Source organism: Psammomys obesus, unplaced genomic scaffold (assembly GCF_907164565.1).
Source record: "Psammomys obesus unplaced genomic scaffold, mPsaObe1.curated_primary_1811, whole genome shotgun sequence".
Classification (NCBI taxonomy): Eukaryota; Metazoa; Chordata; class Mammalia; order Rodentia; family Muridae; genus Psammomys; species Psammomys obesus.
This window is the reverse complement of record NW_026591643.1, coordinates 3,247,186-3,269,230: the sequence shown is the minus strand read 5'-3', so window position 1 is coordinate 3,269,230 and position 22,045 is coordinate 3,247,186. Positions and strand designations below refer to the sequence as shown.

The 22,045-nt window shown below is 45.7% G+C and overlaps 1 protein-coding gene across 1 annotated transcript in view; it reads left to right on the top strand.

Moving 5' to 3' along the window:
* Positions 1–22,045, top strand: part of Susd1 (sushi domain containing 1) — a 124,400-nt gene that overhangs the window by 7,957 nt on the left and 94,398 nt on the right. Inside the window, exons 3-4 of the mRNA XM_055611612.1 lie at positions 9,431–9,544; positions 14,157–14,312. Of these exons, the coding sequence (XP_055467587.1) occupies positions 9,431–9,544; positions 14,157–14,312 (270 nt within the window). The remainder of the gene's footprint in view (positions 1–9,430; positions 9,545–14,156; positions 14,313–22,045) is intronic.

Sequence of the window (22,045 nt, the reverse complement as noted above, 5' to 3'; positions counted from 1 at the left end):
CACCAGGCTCCCGCTGGCATTTCCTTAATAGAGCCAAGCACTGAGGTCCGGAGGGCCGCTGGCTCATGTCTGTTATCCTAGAATTTGGGACACCAGGAAGGGAGAATTGCCATGGGTTTGGGATCAGCTTGGACCACAGAGTAGGGTGTCTCAAACACATATGCAAAACCAAACAGGATCTAGAATTGGAAAGAGAGTGAGGTAAGAGTGGACTTTGTGGAGCAGATTCCGGTCCTCCCAAATTCTCTTTGCTGGCAATTTGTTGTTTAGCTTTTCAAGACAGGGTTTCTCTGTGTACCCCTGACTGTCCTAGAACTTTTTCTGTAGACCAGGCTGGCCGGCCTCGGACTCTGAGACGTACTTGCCTCTGCCTCCCAAGTGCCGGGATCACGGGTTGCCTAGTGAATTTCACCATCACTTCGGGTGTGTGATGGCTCAGCTTTCTAGAACGGCTCCCCTTCACCCCAACATCTGGTACTCCAGTAAGCTCTCTTCCTGCCCTGATTTGGTCTGTGTCTTAGGGTTTCTAACGCTGTGAAACAGCATGGCCACGTTTTGGGAAGGGAAGAGTTTGTTTCAGCTTACAACTCTCAGGTCACACTCCATCACGGAGAGAAGTCAGAGCAGGAATGGAGGCAGGAGCTCGAGTGGCAGCCAGGGAGAACTGCTGCTTACTGGCTTGCTCAGCCTGCTTTCTTTTAATACCCGGTCCAGGGATGGCTCTCCCCTCAGTGACCCGGGCCCTACATCAATCCTTAAAAAGAAAATGCGCCACAGGCCAATCCAGTAGGACCATTTTCTCACTTGAGGTTCCCTGTTGTTATAAACAATGATGAAGATCCCAACTGTTCTATTTTACCCATAGACTCAGGAGCCAGATGCTGGGGTGAAAACCGGCTAGCGCAAAGCCTGGGAGCTGAGAAGCTGAAGCATAATGTGATGTGGGGTGGAGAGCTTGAGCTAATCACCCTTCTCTTAAGGAGTGCCTTAAACACTCCTCAACTCAAAGTAACTCTACTCTTTAATCTCTGTCAGCTGGTTTCTTGCTCTGCGTCTTGACCTGGAGTTGACTTTGTTAGATCTGATATACAGACAGCTCTAGAGTTAAAGGCGTGTGCTAAGGCTGAGCGACACCATAATCACCTGTTTACAATAAACAGAAAGTTCTTGGATTAAAGGTGTGTGATAGGGCTCAACCATACCAAACAATAAACAGGGTTTTACAGTTCACAAATTTGGGGTTCACAATGGGATCAAATATCCTTCAACAGTTCCCTTTTCCAAAATGACATAACACTAGCCACACAGTCTCCCATGACCACGTGAATAAAAACCTTTAGGTAACTGAAACCTGTTTTAGGATCTGTGTAAGACTCTGGCCTAGGAAAGTATCAATTGTGGTCCATTGAATTATTGGACCAAGATGGCTGAACATAACCAGGAGTCACTCTGTCTACACCTCCTTTTCCAGATGTTCTTGGTGCTGTGGGTTGAAGTGAGACTCTCGCCTCTACGCAGGCGCTTCACTGCTGAGCCTCACCTCCAGCCCATGTGGAAGGTGTGAGGATTTGGGGAAATGAAGTCAGAACTGCCTCTCATTAGGCCGACAGTTTCCTTTCGCCTACAAACTTAGAGAATCCAGTTCTACAAGAGCCTACTTTCCCTAAGATAGAAAATGTGGTGAAACAACCCTCCTGCCCCAGCCGTAGGTGCTGGGGATTCTAGGCGTGTTCCACCATACCTGGCTCAGGGATGGGTTCTTGGCAAAGAGCTAGGTTAGATGATACATGCAAGGAAAAAAGAAAGAGGCAGCAGCCAGATGGATAAAACACCTGGGCTAGTGCTGAGGCCGGAAGTTGGGGCTCACGGTTCACTGATAAAAGCCTTTGGACTTGGTGACCCTGGCTCACAACACAGGATTGCTCTGAGAAGTTAGAAGGAAAAGGAGGGCCCCTCAGTTGGGCTGGTCAGGTCAGCGTAGGATTTGGGGGGGGAGTAAGTCCTTTCTGCTCACGTGTTAGACCAGCAGCCGTTATTCAGCAGGGAGAGGGGAAAATGCAAGAATGGACAAGATATTTACTAGAGCCCTTTAAAGCTGGGCTGCAAGTGGGAGAAGTTAATCTCAGGAAGGCAAGACCAAGAAACTGCCCCTTCCCTCTCCTACCGTCATCTCCCTCACGAGTGCTGTTCAGTTCATGTCAGAACCGGACTTGCTGCTCTCACTCACCGAACATCCCTTGAACACTGCCCACGTCTCTTTGACGCCATGACTACACGTCTCTTACCCACTTGTATGTATTGAGTGTGACTTTCTTATTATTATTTCTGGTTATTGAGTGTGAAGTGGGAATATGCAGGGACCATCCAAACAGTGACAAGCAATTTGGGTGCTGACCTAAAGCCGCCTCAATTTAGGGTGGCGTGACTCCAAAGCTGGCTGTGGGGTGGGAGAGCCTTGAAGGCACTTGGAAGGGAGGGCTTGTGGATGCCCAGCCTGGGAGGCTGGTGCTTATTTTCGAGTGATCGTTTACAGGCATCTTGTGTGATTGCTCAAGGGGCCTGTTGGCCCTTCTCTGGTTGGTCTGGTTGTGTGTATGTGTGCACGGGTGTACATGTGTATGTAGCGCATGTGTTTGTGTTTCTGTGTGTTGGTTGTGTATTTGTGTGTTGTTTTTGTGTGTCTGTGTTGTATGTATATGTTTGTGTGTATATGTATGCGTGTGAGGTGTGTGTGTGTGTGTGTGTGTGTGTGTTTCTTGAGACAGGAGCTTCCAGTGTAGCCAACTCTGCTGTCTCAGTCTCCCTAGTGCTAGATTAGAGGTGCCTGCTGCCATTTCTAGCATCTCAGTCAGATCTGTAGGGTCCCTCACTAGTAGCTTGTGCTGGGTTACATTTCATTGGTGGAAGATGTTGGGGGGAAGTGAGCTGAAGCCTGAGTTTGAGGGGAAGCATAAACTGAGGAGCAGCAGGGTGTTGGTGAGTGGGTGGGGTGCCTGGCCCCAGGGGATTCCAGAGGTTCGCGATGGGTGAGGAAGGGCAGAACCAGTCAGTCCTGTTCTCAGCCCGACTGTGGCTCTGCTCTGAGTCTGGGAGTGGCTGCGGTACTTGTTGGCTCAGGCCTGGCTGAGTTCAGGAAGGCCAGAGGATCATGAGGGATGGTGGGTAGACATGGGGAAAGCCACTGTGTGCAGTACATCTGTCATGTGTTTCATAGGTGTGGTCTCCACTCTGTCTTCATGAGTGGCAGCGTTGGGGTGGACGTGGGGAAGGCAGGGGAGATGGAGAGCGTGGACGGCCGTAGAGTGATGGAAAGCTGCTCAAGGTGAGGAGTGAGATGAGGCTTCCGAGACCTCCGCCCCCAGAACTTGACCCTGTGCACACCCGTGGTCTTCTAAGATGAGCTCCCTGGCGTCTGCAGCTCTAGCTATCAAGCTGTCTGTTGGATTTGCAAACAGTGCCCAGTGTGGTTGAGTGCTGGCTTAGCATTTGGGAGGCCCTAGGTGCCATGTCCAATACCACCAAAAATTTAAAAAGTTTAAAAAGATCATAGCCTGCTGGAGAAAGGGTCAGGGGTGAGGTGGTGGGAGAGAATAGAAGCCTGAATAGGTGACTGCCAGACATGAACTCTAGGGCGGGCCCCAAACTAACGTCTGTTTAACTCCAGGCTCAGAGCTGGGACTGGGATACTGGCCATACTTCATAAGCAGCCTTCCCCCACGGCTTCCGTTTCAGTTCCTACCTTGTTTTGGTCTGGAGGCCTGGTGTAGGGTCCACCGTGGACTGATCTTGGTCAGACAAGAAAGTGAATGGGAAGCCAAGGCTCCTGGAAACATTTTACACAAGGAAAGGCTAAGGATTCTGAATGGCCAGCGTGGGGCCAGTGGGTGAGGGGCACAGGGCTTCAGATTGCCTGATGACCGCTTGGCTTGGGAGAAAGAACCTTCTGTCTTGGATGCATCTAAAGCAGAGGCTCCGGCTAGGGTGAAGATTGTGGTAGTGCGTTTGATTAAGGGGGGGGGGGGGGGGGGTTTTTTTGTTTTTTTTTTTTTTTTGGGGGGTGTGGGTTTTTTTTTTTTTTTTTTTTTTTTTTTTTTTTTTTTTTTTTTTTTTTCCCTTCCTTTTCTTTTTTCTGTCAAGGATGCTGGAGGGGAGAGAATATGATATTTCTTGGGTTCCTGGATTCTGTCTCTGGAGTTCGATGTAGTTTCTTAGGAACAGTGCAGTTTGATGTAGTATTCCGAACTTGATTCTAGACGTCATTTTCTTTTTGAGTTTTGGACTCTGTTGGGTCCCCCACTTGGCTATTTAATGTATTTTCACATGTCTCCACAAAACTGGGGAAGGGAATCTCAAGGAGGTTGTGGAGGGAGTTTGTTAGGTTTGTGTGTTTCTCCTTGGGGGGCTGGAGTTGGGTAAGGACAGATGGATGCTATGCTCAAGGCCCACAAACTCCCTTCTGCCTTTGGTGTGAAGAGCGTCTCTTCATCTTCCAGTAGGCTCATCACAGGTCTGTTTAAGGAGCTGCTGTGCTGTTTGGTTTTTGTCAACTTGACACAAACCTAGACATATCTGGGAAGATAAGAATCTTAACTGAGAAAATGCCTCCTGTAGGCAAGTCCATGGGATATTTTCTTGATTAATGATTGATGTAGGAGGCACACAGCACTGTGGGCTGTGCCATTCCTGGGCAGGTGGTCCCAAATGGTGTTAGAGAATAGGTTGACCAAGTTATGAGCCAGTAAGCAACATTCCTCCATGGCTTCCGTTTCAGTTCCTGCCTTGTGTTCCTGTCCTGACATGAATCACAAACTGTTAAATGTAATAAATCCTTGCCCAGTTGCTTTTGGTCATGATATTTTATCTTAACGACAGACATCCTAACTAAGACAGCTGGTGTATTAAAGAGTGAGAGGGTTTGCTGGGGCCTATGGATTTTCTTGGAGGGCAGGAAAGAATGAGGAAGCTGAGAAGGCACCGAAGATGAACTTCCCAGTCAAGCTGTGCTCAGAAGGGAGGAAGAATACGGGGAGGCAGGGAGTTCTTGGACCCCACTACCAAGGTTGCAGTTCTTCACAACCAGAAAACTCCGAGCTTGGTGAAAGGAAGGACCTTCTTTGTCAGTAGGACTCCCTCTTCTCTGCCTGATCTGAGGAGCCTGAGTCCCCCTCCCTACAGGAGGAATGTCATGTAGGCCTTCGGGAAATTGCAGACCTAACTCCCTTTCTCCTGATAAAACCTGTTCAGCAGGTACCTGGGATTCCTGGAATGCCTCCCTATGCTAATGAGGTATCTCAGTCTTTGCCCTTCAGCCAATGACGTTTGCCCACCCAGGATATTCCAACCCCCCTCCCCAAAGTTCTATATAACCTTCCTTCACCCCAAACAAAATTGAACTGCCTCCCTACAGCTGGTCCCAGAAGGTTATTTCTGTTAGTGCTCACTGCCACTGAATCCCCAGTTTGTTGCCTCTGCTCTCTTGTTCCCATGGCCAATGGTCCCAGGAATGAGGGAGGGCTGCAGGGAATGAACACATAGCTTTAGATATTCTGGTTTGCAGGGCCTAACAGTAGGTAGGCATATGTCCACACAATGGGCTTGGTTTGGAGTTCTGCATCAAGCACACATCTATTGCTCTTCCCATTAGTATAACTGGTTGCTGACCGGCTAACCATCAGTGCTGCTTGCTGTTATTAGAAGTTATACGTTTATTACAGTGTTGAATGGGCGTGTTCTGATTGCTTTCCACATACTAACTCATTTACTCTGTTATCACAGAAATCATGAGATGGTCGATATCTTCATTTTACAGACTTATGGGAAACAGATGGATAGAGATTATCAAGGCTAACCCAGCTAGCAATGGCGAAGGAACTGTGTCCCCCAGTTCATAACCGCTGTGCTAAACACCCACATTGCAGCTTACACAGCTGTTATAGAAATAATGAGATATATGGACACGGACATGTTTGTGTGGTAGAGCTCTTCATTTGATAATGCTTTAGAATACACTCATACAGATGCTCCACCCTCTTTTTGATACATGGTCTCCTGTAGCACAGGCTGGCTTTGAACTCTATGACCTTAAATGCTGGATCCTCCTGCCTCCCCTCCTGAGGACTGCAACCTGAACCCTTAGTTTTAAGTGACGCTGGAAATCAAACACAGGGCTTCATGCATGCCAGGCAAGGACTCTACCAATTGAGCTGCCTGATATGGGTGCCGGGATCGAAACCCCCATCCTCTGCAAGAACGGAAAGTGTCCTTAATTGCTGAGCCAGTTCTCCAGCCCTTGTTTTTTCCCCTCATTTCTCTCCCCTTTCATATTGAATGGGTAACATAACTATCGATATAACAAGGTCTGACGGAGGCATGTCTCGTCTCATAACAGTGGCATTAGGAACTGCAAAGGGAGCTTGCCTTGTTTTACAGTGCCGGTGTTAAAGTGTTAATTTATTAAAATGGATGTGAGGGATTCTTTCTCCTGCTCTGCCTATATACCTCTCTGATCTGGAGTCTTTCTAGATTTTTTTTTTTTTAAGTAAACTCATCAGCATCTCTGAGAGGATTTGGGCCATTGCTCCTTACAGAAATGTGCACTCAGTGCCTGGGGGTGGGCTTGGTGGCACAGCGTGGGATTAGCTTTCAGGAGGCCTGGCTTCCATTCCAAGCACCGTCAAAAAGAAAGGCAAAGCACTGCACCAGCTCAAGCGGGTCCTTGAACGTTTCACTCCTGCCTCTTACACTGTCTCTCTAGGTGCCCAGGAGCTCCTTGTTTCTTCCTCTCCACAAAGCACTGGCTATGTGTTGGTTTCTTTCCCATCTGAAGCACTGCTGACCTCCTTGTCTGTGCTCATCATCATCCTCTATTTTAAGATTTATGCTTTTAGGGGCTGGGGAGTGGGGATGCCTTGGGGCTCTGTAGTCAGCCAACCTGTGTGCAAAAACAAAACAACAAAACAAAACCTGCGGACAATGCCTGTGAGGAACGTGCCAAGCTTGTCCTCCAGCCTTCAAATACAGGCACACACACACACACACACACACACACACACACACACACACACGTACATCCAACCCCCCCACTCATACAGAAAAACTTATACCTTTCTAATTTCACAGTTTTATTTTTGAGGTGAAAGGAGGTTGGAAGTATTTGAAATCCTCTCAGTGTTTCCCAGAAATTTTTCTTTTGTCCTTAAAAATAATCTTTTAAAATTCTTTTTTTTAAATTTCATTTTATTTTTTATTTATTACAATTTATTCACTTTGTATCCCAACTCCCTTGTCCCCTCCCAGTCCCACCCTCCCTTCTTCTTCTCCCCCTATGCCCTCCCCTAGTCTGCTGATAGGGGAGGTCCTCCTTTAAAATTCTTAAACCCCTATTCTCTTTTTTTCTTACTCAAATTTATTTCAATAAAATCTGTGACTGCTTCATTTTTAAAAACCTTTACTCTGTGCTTGGCTTGGCAGCACTTATTGGAACAATACAGAGATGAGTGTGGCTCCTACACAAGAAAGATGTGCAAAGCGTTCCATCATTTTGAATAAGATGTATCAAAGACCACCAGCGGCTGGTTCTCCTGTGCCACCTAGGAACTGCAGCTTGCTGACACTACCCAGTGTCATGAATGCCAGTATCTCACCATGTCTGTCTACTTCTAGCCTAAGTAAAGATTAAAAATACAAAAAAAAAAACCTTTTACTTTTTAAAAATACAAAAACAAACTCAAATTTTCTGCAGTAAGTTTTTATAACTGTCATCAAGCGAACATTCATTATCTTTGTCTAGAGAATGTGAGGAAACTACACATAGGTTTTTCTTTGAAGTTTTATTTTGTTATTACATGATGGTTAGATAATATATCTCTAGAATTTGTATTTTATTTTATTTTTCATTCTCTTTGGTCATGAGATATTTATAGATATTCTGTGGTTAATTTGGCATCAGTAACCATTGTGGTTTGTGTTTGTTTCTATGTTATCTTTGGTTTTATTTGTATTTATTTTCTGACATTTGTTTAATAGAATTTCATATAGCCCAGGATGGCCACAAATATGTTGCCTTTTGTTAGTTAAAAAAAAAAAAAATCAAGAAACATGATTATGAGTATTTAGGAGTCTCCCAGTTTCTGTTAGTGTCATGCCTGGAGCACCCTGAGGGCTAGGTTGTGTTATCTGGGTAAGGATGAGGCCAAGACTAGGATGAAATTCTATGCTGGAACATTCTCTTTACTAGACCACGCCTGAAATTACAGAGACGTGGGCGTGAAACTCAATATTCTTCATAGCCTTGAGTAGAAATTCTTGTTTGATCTTAGGTCACATATCACCATTTGATAAATTTAGAGGTTTTAAGAATTTTAGCCTCAAATATTTCTGTTGTTTGTCTAAATAATTGGGGTCTGGCCATCCTGTTGGGACTCAAATGGTTATCTCTCAGATATTTTAAACATACTTTTTTCCTAAAGGGAAAGAGAGAGAGTAGTAGGCAGATGTGTTCCTCTCTCCTGCGTTTGCTTTTAGAGCTGTAGCAAGTCACGTTTTGGATTTCTTTTACATGTATGTGTGTTTTGCCTGCATGTATGTCTGTACACCAAGCGTGTATAGTGTTCGTGGAGGCCTGATGACCAGAAGAGGCATTGGATCCCCTGAGACAGGCCTTTCAGATGCTTGTGAACCACCTTATGAGTGGTAGGAATTGAACATGGGTCCTCTGGAAGAGCAGCCAGTGCTCTTCACCTCTGAGCCATCTCTCCAGCCTCCATTTTAGATCTATTTTCCAGTCAGTAGAAATATGTTTAGTATCTAGATCAGACTGTAAAAACATATTGGACAAATATCATAATCCTCATCCTTGTGTGGTTCATTGGTAAGTCCCAAAATTAATACATTGAGAGATTAACGTGATTGTTGTGGGAGTGTACTTGTTTTATGGGCGCTTAGAAGATACGTACACCTATCCTTAGGAGAGAGGAAGACAGCAGAGAGAATGAGACATTGCATCTGGCTCCTGAAAACAAGAGTAGGTACCAGATAGAGAGAGAACAGGGCATAGATGAGCATTTCAGGTGAAGGGAGCATCATGACCATGGTGAGAACAAGAGTGGGTACCAGACAGAGAGGAGGGCATAGATGAGCATCATGCCCATGGCGTGGAAGAAGGTAGCAGATGGTCTACTAGGAAAGGGCGGTTGTCCTTCTGCCTGGAAGGATGTAGCTGGGGTTTGGGAGTGTGCAGCTGGAGGAGCGGGGAGAAGACAAACAGTGAAGAGTGGCGATTGACAGAGGAATCTTATGGATGAGATTTTAATTTGACCTGTTTTATTTTGGTAATCAAGGTTTGGGTCTCTGTGATGCATGCACACTGACTAAACATCGCTCACCTTTAACTTCCTGTTTCTGAAACATGATTTCTGACTCATGTTTATAGATATAGATGTCTGTGCCATGTGCCACGAACATGCCACGTGCCAGCAAAAAGAAGGGAAGTGGATCTGCGTTTGCAACTATGGATTTTGGGGCAATGGGAGGACACGGTGTGTTGGTAAGTTCAATGATGGGTTAAGCTGAATAATAAAAAGTTCAGCTGGGCGTGGTGGCACACGCTTGCAATCCCAGCACTCAGGGAGGCAGAGGCCGATGGATCTCTGTGAGTTTGAGGCCAACCTGGTCTACAAAGTGAGTCCAGGACAGCCAAGGCTACACAGAGAAACCTTGTCTCAAAAAACCAAACCAAACCAATAAAACCAAAAAACCAAAGGTTCTCCAGCTTTAAAGTCAATGTCCGTGGAGGGCAAACATTATTTTGTTCACATGCTTTTCTAAGTGGGGTTTTGCCAATTATAACAAAATCTTGGTCTTATTGTTTAGATATATCCTTTTTCTGTATTTCTAAGGAAGGACCCTTCATGTTAGATGTCATTGACCTGAACTCTCTGGAAAATCCTTAACCTACACAGATTGGAAATTCTGTTTTATATCCTGAGTTTAACTTAACAACAAAAGCAAATATTACATTACATTTCTTAATTTCTTTGGGATGATTTTAGGGAATACTTTAGGGTGACTTGAAAGTTGTTTAGATTAGATGCAGCTAAGAGTCTTTTTTTTCCCCTAGTAGCAGAGGCTGTCGAGACTGAAGAAGACACCCTCTAACTAGAATCGTCTTCTAACAGAAGGAAGGGAGCACCAACCTACCCACAAAAACTTCAACCCCATATATACCCTCCCTACAGATGTGCAGGGGGAAAGATAGAGCAGAGATTGAGGGAATGCCCAACCAATGCCTGGCCCAACCAAAGACCTACCCTATCAGAGAGTGCCAACTCCTGACACTATGAACGACACTCTGCTAAGCTTGCAGACAGGAGCCTGACAGAGTTGTCCTCTGAGAGGCTCTACCTACCAGCACCTCAAAACAGATGCTGAGACCCACAGCCAGAATTGGGTGATGCATAGAAAGTCTTGTGGGAAAGTGGGAGGAAAGAGAAAAGGAGCTGGAGTGACAGGAGCTCCACAAGAAGACCAACAGACCCAACTAACCCGGGCCCAGAGGGGCTTGCTGAGATTGAGGGGCCATGCATGAACTGGACCTAGGACCCCTGCAAAGATGTAGCCGATGGGCAGCTTAGGCTTTGAGTGGGTTGCTGTAGTAAGGGAAGTGGGAACTGCACCGGACAAGGACTCACGTGCCAGCTTTTTGGTCACTTTCCCCTGGCAGGACTGCCTTGCCAGGCCACAGAGGAAGAGGACACATTCAGTCCTGTTGCAACTTGATGAGCTGGGGTGGCTGGGAGAGGCAGCTCCTCTTTTCTGAGGAAAAGGGGAGCGGGGAGAGAGGGAGGCTGGGACTGGGAGGGGAGGAAGGGTAGGGCTATCACAAGGATGTAAAGTGAATTAATAATAATAATAATAATAATAATAACAATAACAATAATAATAATAATAATAATAAATCTTATTCTCCAATACAACTTGCCCAAATCTTAAAATAAAACATTATAGGGCTTATTTAAAAAGAAAGAGTTAGTCCATCCTGGTATAGAGGACATGGCAACAAGCATCTGGCCTGGCTGCCGGAGCAGGCAGCTGGGAGCTGACATCTTCAACCACAAGCATGAAGCAAAGAGAGCAAACTAGAAAGAGGGTACAGCTATGGGCTCTCAAAGCCCACCCCCAATGACAAACTTTTTCCAGTAAGCCTGTGCCATCTCCCAGACAGCATCACAAACTGGGAACCAAGTTTTCAAATACCCGAGCCTACAGGGTTGTTCCTCATTTAATGTCTCTCTGAAGCTTTCAATTGGAATATTCAGGGTTTTTATTGTTGTTTCAAAGTCCTAGACTTCTTAGGTCCTTTGGCACAATGCCATATTATGGTTCCTTTGGAACACGCATAACCTCACTAGTGACCTGCGTTGTGCATAGAGCAGTCCAGGACTCGGACAGGCAGTGACTAGTGGAAACAATGCAGAAATGTTGGACCGCCCTCTCCTCTCCTACGAGATGCACCTGCTGCTTAGAAGGCAAAAGGAAGTCGAGAGCAAAGCTAGCATCCGGGAGAGGAGAAACTCTTTAGAGGTCGTTCAGCCTTCCTAATGCTGCAACCCTGTAACACAGTTCCTGATGAGGTGACCCCAATCTCAAAATCACTTCATCGCTACTTCACAACTGTAATTAAATTGTGTAATGTCAGGAGACTACTTCCTGAACAGAACACCAACAGCACAGGCTCTAAGAGCAACAATCAATAAATGGGACCTCATGAAACTGAAAAGCTTCTGTAAAGCAAAAGACAATGTTGTCAAAACAAAACGACAGTCTACAGACTGGGAAAGGATCTTCACCAACCCTACATCTGACATAGAGCTAATATCCAGAATATATAAAGAACTAAAGAAGTTAAAAAGCAACAAATCAAGTAATCCAGTTAAAAAATGGGGCATGGAGTTAAACAGACAACTTTCTGTAGAGGATTGTAGAATGGCAGAAAAACACAAAGAAATGTTCAACGTCCTTAGTCATCAGGGAAATACAAATCAAAACGACCCTGAAATTTCACCTTACACCCATCAGAATGGCTAAGATCAAAAGCTCAAGTGACAACACATGCTGGAGAGGATGTGGAGAAAGGGGAATCCTCCTCCACTGCTGGTGGGAATGTAAACTAGTACAACCACTTTGGAAATCAGTCTGGTGCTTTCTCAGACAATTAGGAATAGTGCTTCCTCAAGATCCAACTATACTACTCATAGGCATATATCCAAAAGAGGCTCAAGTACACAAAAAGGACATTTGCTCAACCATGTTTGTAGCAGCTTTATCGTAATAGCCAGAACCTGGAAACAACCCAGATGTTCCTCATTTGAGGAATGGATACAGAAATTGTGGTACTTTTACACAATGGAATACTACTTAGCAATGAAAAACGAGGAAATCATGAAATTTACAGGCAAATGGTGGGACCTAGAAAAGATCATCCTGAGTGAGGTATCCCAATAGCAGAAAGACACACACAGTATATACTCACTTATATAGACCTATAAGATAGGATAAATATACTGAACTCTATACACCTAAAGAAGATAAACAAGAAAGAGGACCCGGGGTAAGATGATCAATCTTCACTTAGAAAGATAAATGGGATGGACATTGGATGTAGGAGAAAACAAGTAACAGGACAGGAGCCTACTGCAGAGGGCCTCTGAAAGACTCTACCTAGCAGTGTATCAAAGCAGATATTAAGACTCATAATCAAACCTTCAGCAGTGCAGGGAATCATATGAAAGCAAGGGGAGTTAGTAAGACCTGGAAAGGACAGGAGATCCACAAGGACAAAATATATCAGGGCACAGGGGTCTTTCATGAGACTGTTTCTCCAACCAAGGACCATGTATGGATATAACCTAGAGCCCCTGCTTGGATATAGCCCATAGTAGCTCAGTATCCAAGTGGGTACCCTATTAAGGGGAACAGGGACTATTTCTGACATGAACTTAATGGAGAGCTCTTCGACCCACCCCCACCAAGGGAGGAGCAGCCTTGCTAGGCCACAGAAGAGGACATTGCAACCAGTCTTGAAGAGACCTGATAAGCTAGGGTCAGATGGAAGGGGAGGTGGACCTCCCCTATCAGTGGACTTGGAAAGGGGCAGGGAGGAGACGAGGGAGGGAAGGTGGGATTGGGAGGGAGTGAGGGAGGGGGCTACAGCTAGGATACAAAGTAACTAAAACATTTTTAAAAATTGTGTGCATGTGTTTGTTCACATGCATACATGTTTTTGTGTGTGCATGCGGTGTGTGTATGACTGCCTCTTGTGTTGGTGCTTCAGCTTCCCCTTGTTTAAGACAATGTCTCTTGTTGCTTTAAATGACTGGGTACACCAGGCATGCTGGCCATCAAGCTTTTGGGGATTCTGTCTCCCAATTATCCACAGGCGCACCGGTATTACGCTGCCATGTCTGGCTTTCTGAAGGCTGTGGGAATTTGGGATCATTTTACCCACCAAGACATCTCCCCAGTCTGTGCATTTTTAATCTTTATTTTCATTGTATTTTATCTGTGTGTGCGCACACGTGTGTCAGCGTATCGCATGTGAGGTCAGAGGAAGCTTTTGGGAGTTGGCTCTCTCTTTCCCCATTTAGATCCTAGGGATAGAACTGAGGTTGTCAAACCTCTGGCAAGCACTTTTATCCTCCGAGCCACCTACCTGACCCACCAGGACTTTTTATTTTAAAAGTACTATTACTCTCATGGGATTGAATCCAGAGCCTTATGGATACTAGAAACACGGGTTCCCTACAGACTTACAGCTCCAATCCTGTATGATTTTTCTTAAATGTAAAAAAAATTAAAAAATAACCTGCTGTCAATCTTTAAGTAAGATGGATTCCCAGAGTGGTAAGTTGGTTGTTTTTTGTTTTTTTTTTTGTTTTTAATCATGGTTTCATATATGCCAGGTATAATTACGAAATCTTTCCTGTTCCTTCTAGTCTGGACAGCATGGTGGAAGGAAAAGAGGCTGGAGTAATGTTAGATCAGTAAGCTGCTGTTGCAGAGCAAGGATCCCTAGTCTACAGTGAGGGAGAACTCTGGGTAACGACATATGGGTGGATGGGAGGCTTTTGTGTGAGTTGTTTCCGTGTTTTCGTCTGCAGATAAAGATGAGTGCCAATTTGGAGCCGCTGTGATCTGTGGGGACCACACATCCTGCCACAACACGCCGGGAGGGTTCTACTGCATTTGCCATGAAGGCTACCGGGCCACAAACAACAACAGGACCTTCATCCCCAATGACGGCACCTTCTGTGCAGGTACCACGTGGGACTGCAGTGATGGCCACGTGGTGGTGGCACAGCAGAAGATGGGCAGAGGGTGGAATCGTGGTGGAGAGCTTTGAACTTGGACGTGAACTGAGCAGTATTAGTATTAGAGAATCGACGCTAATATTATGTGTTGGCTAGCTTTTTGTCAGCTTGACACAAGGTAGAGTCGTTTGGGAAGAGGGAACTCACTTGGAAAAATGCCTCCATGAGATTAGCTTATAGGCATTTTCTTAATGATTGAGTCCCAGCACACTGGGTGGGGCCACTTTTGGGCAGGTGTTATAAGAAAGCAGGCTGAGCAGGTCATGAAGAGCAAGCCAGCAAACAACAGCATTCCTCTATGGCTTCTGCTTCCGTTCCTGCCTCCAGGTTCCTGCCCTCACTTATCTCAGGGGTGGAGTGTGACCTGAGAGTTGGAAGCTAAAAATAAACCTTTCCCTTCCCTTGTAGCTTATGGCCATATTCTTTTATGACAGTATAGAAACTCCAACAAAGAGATATTGTTAGGTAGGATAATGATGTTGTGGTCCATAGAATGTCGTTATTTTGGGGAGATGCATGCTGAATTGTCTGGGGCATTATTAGGACATATTTTGTGTTATGATTTCTGTGGGATATTTTAAATGACAAAATGCAAACACTGACTGAATAATTTGCGATATTGGAGGGTGAACAGCTGATAATTTATTGTACTGTTTTTCTAGTTTCATGTGTTTAAACATCTAAAATTTTTTATGTGTGTTTGTTTATGGAGAGAGAGAATGGGCCTGGGTATCACACTGTGGGGGGCATGTGGGGGGTATGTTTGTCAGAGAACAGCTTTCAGGACTTCTTTTCCTTTCTCTGTAGGTCCTAGGGATTGAACTCAGGTCATTGGGCTGGGAGGCAGGCACTCTACCTGTTGAGCTACCTTGCAGGCCCATGTTTAAACCTTAAAAAAAAGAAAGCAATGAACAATGAGGCTCGCCTCTCTGGATACAGTGAGCCCGCTACACGTTCCTCTAACGAAGCACAACACCCACTAACCCCCCGGGTTTCTGTGCCTCACAGGAGGTGGAAGCACTGTCGTGGGGGGCTTGCCACTACAGGACCCAGCTGAATGAGGACTGTGACATTGGGCACTGCAGTACTTTGTTGATGAGGTTCCCGGGAGTACCTTGCTTGAAACCAGGAGCCCTCCTGATGTTCAGTGACTCTGGGCGGGCTCTGTTTCTAGGTATCATATCCTGATAATACAGCTCTCCAGCTTTCTCAGATCCCTGAAGAGTCACAAAAAGGGCAGAAACCCTTCCTGGTTCTGAGATACCTGGCATGCTTAAAAGCTTTGTGGTGTTTCAAGGTTTTCCGGGAAGAAAGAAAAGTTGAGCCTGTTTAATCTCTCCGTGGCTGGGAACGTCAGCTTCTGACCTCTGCCGCTCTACTTGACCTGTGCAAGATGAAATTCTTGGAAGGACACATTCTTACATTCAGCTTGTTCTCAGAAAGAACAAATGTATTCTCTCAGAGAACACATTGTATCCAGTGTCCTAATGCCTTTGCAACAAGTTACCAGCTTTGCGGTTTTAAAACTGATGTTGTCCTATTAAATTATAAGGGAGAAATGCTATTTTTTTCTTTCTTTCTGTTTTTGTTTGCTTATTTGTTTTTTTGATGGGGATCTGTGTAGCCCTGACTGCCCTGGAACTCACTCTGTACATCACATCGTCCTCAAACCCAGAGATCTGCTTGCCTCTGTCTCCTCAGTGCTGGGATTAAGGGTGTGTGCCACTATGCCTAATTTTAAAAACCATGTGAGATGGTAATCTATTTTTGTTTTGTTTTGATTTTTTTGAGACAGGGTTTCTCTGTGTAGCCCTAGCTGTCCTGGAACTCACTCTGTAGACCAGGCTGGCCTTGAACTCACAGAGATCCGCCTGCCTCTGCCTCCCCAGTGCTGGGATCAAAACCATGGGCCACCTCTCAGCAGGTGGTGATCTATTATCTAGTTCATTCAGATACATTCCTCATGTTTTTCCTCTCTGTCCAGGCAGTGCCAGTGGGAGGTAACAGGCAGGCAATGGTCGAGGACGGCCCTTAGCAGTGAGGGAGGACCTGGGAGCTAGTCTAGGAGGCATGGTACTGAAATTGCTCTTTAAAAATGGTATCACTATTGTCCTGAGGGATGCATTCAACTTGTTTTTTTTTTTTTTTCTTGGAAATATTTTATAGACTTCCTTTTCAACAATTAGTTGCTAACAAGTGTTTTGTTTTCAATTACTAAGAATGTATATTGAAATGCCCCATTGCCATAAAAAAAGAATGTCATACTTCACTGAATAATTGCTTCTCCTCCTGTTTTTCATGGATCAATTATATGCTGTATTTTTTATTTTTATTTTTATTAATTACAGTTTATTCACTTTCAGGAGTCTACCACAAAGGGCTTCTGAAAGACTCTACCCTGCAGGGTATCAAAGCAGATGCTGAGACTCATAGCCAAACTTTGGGCACAGTGCAGGGAATCTTATGAAAGAAGGGGGAGATAGAAAGACCTGGAGGGGACAGGAGATCCGCAAGGAGAGCAACAGAACCAAAAAATCTGGACACAGGGGTGTTTTCTGAGACTGATACTCCAAACAAGGACTATGCATGGAGATAACCTAGAAACCCTGCACAGATGTAGCCCATGGCAGCTCAGTGTCCAAGAGGGTTCCCAAGTAATGGGAACAGGGACTGTCTCTGACATGAACTCAGTGGCTGGCTCTTTGATCACCTCCCCCTGATGGGGGAGCAGCCTTACCAGGCCACAGAGGAAGATAATGCAGCCAGTCCTGATGAGACCTGATAGACTAGGATCATATGGAGGCGGAGGAGGACCTCCCCTATCAATGGACTGGGGGAGGGGCATGGGTGGAGAAGAGGGAGGGAGGGCGGCATTGGGAGGGGAAGAAGGAGGGAGCTACAGGTGCATTCAACTTTTAGAAGTTAGGAAGAATGGTCAGGTGTGGTTGCTCATGCCTTTAGCCTCAGCACTTGAGAGATAGAGGCAGGTGGATCTCTGTGAGTTCCAGGACCAGCCAGCGCTTTATAGCAAGTTCCAGGCCAGGCAGAGCTGCACTACCCAGTGAGCCCCCATGAAAAAACAAACAACCACCCACCCAAAAGAAAGGAATGAGGACTGGAGCTGGGGCTGGGGCTCAGCGGTAGACCTCTAACCTATCCTAAGCACTGCACACCAAACAAGCAGAAGTTAGAAAGGTGTGGGGGTGGGGAGGGGAAGACCAAAGATCAGGAAGGGAGAGAAGAAAATATTTTCTGCAAGGGTCACAGAGGTTCCAGCCTGTCTGGAACAAAATCCTGCAGAGGCCCTGCTGGATTTATTCTATTTCTTGCAATTATTTAGCGATGTTTCTTTAGAGAGGGAGAGAGGGAGAGAGGATTCTCATTCAACAATTTGCCTTCTTTTGACGTGTTTACTCTGATGGGTTCAGCATCTTTACAAAGTCACGGCATTGTTGCCAGTGGCCACAACTCCTCAGTGAAGCCTGTGTTAATTAGTAGTCATCCCCCTGACTTTTCATCCTGAGGTCTCTAGTGGCCCTTTGTAAAAAGGCTTATGGGTGACTTTTCTTGTTGGTTCTGAGAATCCCAACACTTTGGGATCAGTTGCCAGAGAGATGTGTTGCTTGAGTACATGCTAGCTGGGGTGGAGTTCAGGTCTGGGGGCACCAGTGTTTGGAGCCTCAGTCCCTGAAGCCCGGTTCTGCATTCTGAGGAATCATCTTCCAGGAATCTGTTGTAATTTTCAGAGTTTAAATCAGGCTCAGGAGCTGGTGACAGATGTGCCTCTTTGGAGGCCACCAGTGATGGAGGAGGAATGAGCTGTGGTGGTTCTGGTATGGGCTGATTCCAGACAATTCTGAAGAACCAGAAGATGTTCTGATGTCAGAGATGCCCCTTCAGTGATGTACAAGTCATGGATGAATAAAAAAAAAAAAAAAGGAAGGAAGGAAGGGGAAAAGAAAAGGACATGACTGTTTCTAGGAATGGAGAAAAAGGAAGAAGGTTTATTGTAGATAGGGTGAGCATAGCCAGAGCTGGGACATCTGGGAGAGTCTAGAGTGGACATGACCAGACTAAGCTGTGCCATGTGTGGAGAGCAGGGGGGAGGGAGAGAAGAGAGAATGGTTCCAGGTACAGCAGCCTGGAGCCCCAAAAGTACCAAGGAAGTGGCAACCAAAATGGCTGGATTATATAGAGAAGAGTGGCCCAGCCCAAAAAAAAGAGCCTGAGCGCGCCTTCATTCAGCATTCCTGGGACTTCTCTCCCAAAGCCCATGTCCTGCAAGTCTGCCCCATACCGTCTCGCCTAGATCTTACCCATTTCCTAGTCCACGTTAGGTCTATTGGCCTCTTCCTCAGGCAGGAGCCTCTTTCGAAGAAAGCCACTGTTCCCAAGCTTCTTCCCTCCTGCTGTTGGGTGCCCGAGCCTGCCCTGGCCTCCGGCTCCAATGTGCAGTCCACTGAGACTGCTTGTACCGTGGGGTACCACCCATTTGGCTTGCTTCTGCCTTAGAGTTTCCCCGAAGACATTTTCCAATTGGAAATGTGAAATAGTGGATTCTCTGTGAAGAAAAAAAAAAAGTATCATATTTCCTCAAAAGTTAAAAATAGATGACTACATGGTTCTTCGGTCCAAACAATGAAACTGGCATCTTAAAAAGACGTTTGTATTCCCATGTTCACAGCAGCTCTGCTCACATAGCCAAGGAGCATACAGAAGAAATCCATCTGTTCATCATGGATGAAGGATAAAGACAGCACTTCTCAGGGAGTGTTGTTCGGCGTTAAAAAGGGAGGAGGGACACAGCAGGGCCCATGCTTAGTATGAGCAATGATTCAAGCCTAGCTCTCTCTCCCTCTTCCTCTCTTTTCCCCTCTCCTCCTCCCTCCTTCCTTCCCTCTCTGCCTGCCACCCCCCCAACATCACACACACACACACACACACACACACACACACACTTTACACATGTTGTAGTGTGGATGAACTTTAAGGACATTGAGGGAACATTCCACTGAAGTACAAAGTTGTCACATTTATAGAGACAGGGAATAGAAGGGTGTTTGCCAGGACATGAGAAGAGAGGAGCATGGGAGTGTTGATGTCTAATGGGCACAGTGCTTCACTTTTACAAAGAGTTTATGCCGGGGACTGTGGCACAACTCTATTAATGTTCCCCGCATGTTGTACTGCATGCTTAAAAATGGCTAAGGTGATAATTTTGCATTATTTTATCATCATTCAAATATTATATATTTACTCAGATGTTCAGCTGCCATGTTCAAGCTCAGTACAAGTTATCAACAAAAACATAGGATACCACTAAACACAAAGTCTTGGTGATGGTTTCCTAGTAAGGGGAACAGGGACTGTCTCTGACATGAACTCAATGACCTGCTCTTTGATCACCTTCCTCTGAGGGGTGGGGCAGCCTTACCAGGCCACAGAGGAAGACAATGCAGCCAGTCCTGATGAGACCTGATAGGCTAGGGTCAGATGGAAGGGGAGGAGGACCTCCCCTATCAGTGGACTTGGGGAGGGACATGGAAAAAGATGACAGGGGTGGGGGGAAGGGGGGATTGGGAGGAGACAAGGGAGGGGCCTGAAGCAGGGATACAAAGCGAATAATCTGTAATTAATAAAAAATAAATAGATTTATAAAAAAAAGTCTTGGTGATGACATAGAATCTGTCCACCTGAAGAAGGCATTCTGGTAAGCTTAATATGATAAATCAGCCAAGATTCTAGAATGGACTAGCAGAGGAATAGTTTCTAGGCACTATAAGCAGCAGGTGATTAAAAATCAAAGTCATGGGACTAGAGAGATGAGCACTGGTTGCTCAGAGGACCTGGGTTCAGGTCCCAGCATCCACATTTGATGGCTCACATCTGCCTGCACTCTAGCTCCAGGGGATCCAACACCCCCTTCTGGCCTTCCAGGGCACCTGCACGCATGTGGCACACACACAGAGGCATGCACACATGCATATAACTAAAAGTAAATCTTAAAAAGTCAACACCACATCACAGTAACCACAGTTGGATGTTGTAGGTACACTGGAACGTAATTAAAGCAATTGATTACATCTTAGTTTCCGTAAGGTGGGAGCTATTGACGCACAACTGGATGACAGTGGTGAGTGGTTGTGAATATGGACTTCAGGGAGGGCACTTGCCCTTACATCCTGGTGTTTCCATTGCTGTCTGGACCAATTGCTTAACTATTCTGTCTGCTTTAGTCACCTCATAGGGGGCTCTTGTGGAAACTGAATAAGATGAGTCTAGCATTTAATAAGTAATGAAGAGCGTAGGACAGGGCTTGACATGTGGAAGGCGACATGCAGCAGCTATTGTTATTAGCAATGATTATGACAATTACGCCTGTTAGGTTGCCGAGTGACTGTACAGGCAGCTAACTAATAGTGGCCGGTGGCCCCTGCGGAGCTGGTCAGCATCCAGAAAGTCCCATGTCTCTTCCAAACTCCCGCTAGTTACTCATGTTTGGGGGTCCAGTGGAAAGTCCTGCGTTTAGTCTCACTTGATATTTTTCAAGATGTCTACTAGAGCAGGTGGAGTGGCTGCCTCTGCTGTTGTGGTCTGTTGGATAGCTTTGTCAGTGGCTTGGGGAAAGTTTCAGATTTTCTCATGAAGTTGACAGAGTGAGGAAAAGTAGAGTAAGGGCAGAGTCCTAACTGGCAAGGAAATCTTGCCAAGCTAGAACGAGTCAAAGTGCTCACATCTCCAGGGATAAAAATCATCCCAAAATTTGTCCTCGGAGCTGGAGAGATGGCTCCGCAGTTAAGAGCACTGGCTGCTCTTGCAGGGGACCTGGGCTCAATTCCTAGCACCCACACGGTGCTCAGCACCATCTGTAACTCCAGTCCTAGGGGATCCAATGCCCTTCCTGGCTTCCTCGGGCACCAGGCACACTCAGGGTGCACATACATACATGTAGACAAACACACAAGTAATATCAGGAAAAAAATCTTTTATTTTATTTTTTTAACAAATAAGTTGGTCTAGGTTGGTTTTGGCTTATTTTATATTATTTCTATTTTAAGAATCTTCTCATAACAACTGCTCCTAGTTAGTGATTGTGCTGCCCATCACTGTTTGACTGGTTTTGGACCTCCTCATTCTTGGTGTCTCTAATTTCCCTCCATTTTGGCAGCGCTGGCAGTGACCCAGGCCTCCTGCCTGCTAGGCGCACGCTCCCAACCACTTCCCTTGTTGACACTATTTATTCTGGCCTGATTCACTGCCTAGAGTATTTTCTCAGCTCTTCTTTTTTAAGAAAAGAAACGGCACTGGCACAGTTCTTGAAATCATTCATATTCTGAGCTATCACTCCATTGCTTAGCCAGAGCATGATGTTTTGTTCCCTTTCGTAGACCTCGAAATGTTACTCGGTTGCTGGGAAGCCCTGTGTTCCAGACGGGAAGTCAGGTCAGGCTGAGCAACTCCTCACGGGCTACCCTTCCTTTTCTCAGGAGGTTTCTCATTCTCTAACTTACGGATTTCAGAACAGTTTTCCTGATTTGTTTTCCTTTTCTTTTAACAACTGCCTTTTACATAACACCCATACACACATATTTGTGTGTTTTTCTGGTGATCCCTCCCAGGTCCTGCATATGTCAGTCAGTCAGCCAGTCAGTCAGTCAGCCAGTCAGTCAGCCAGCCAG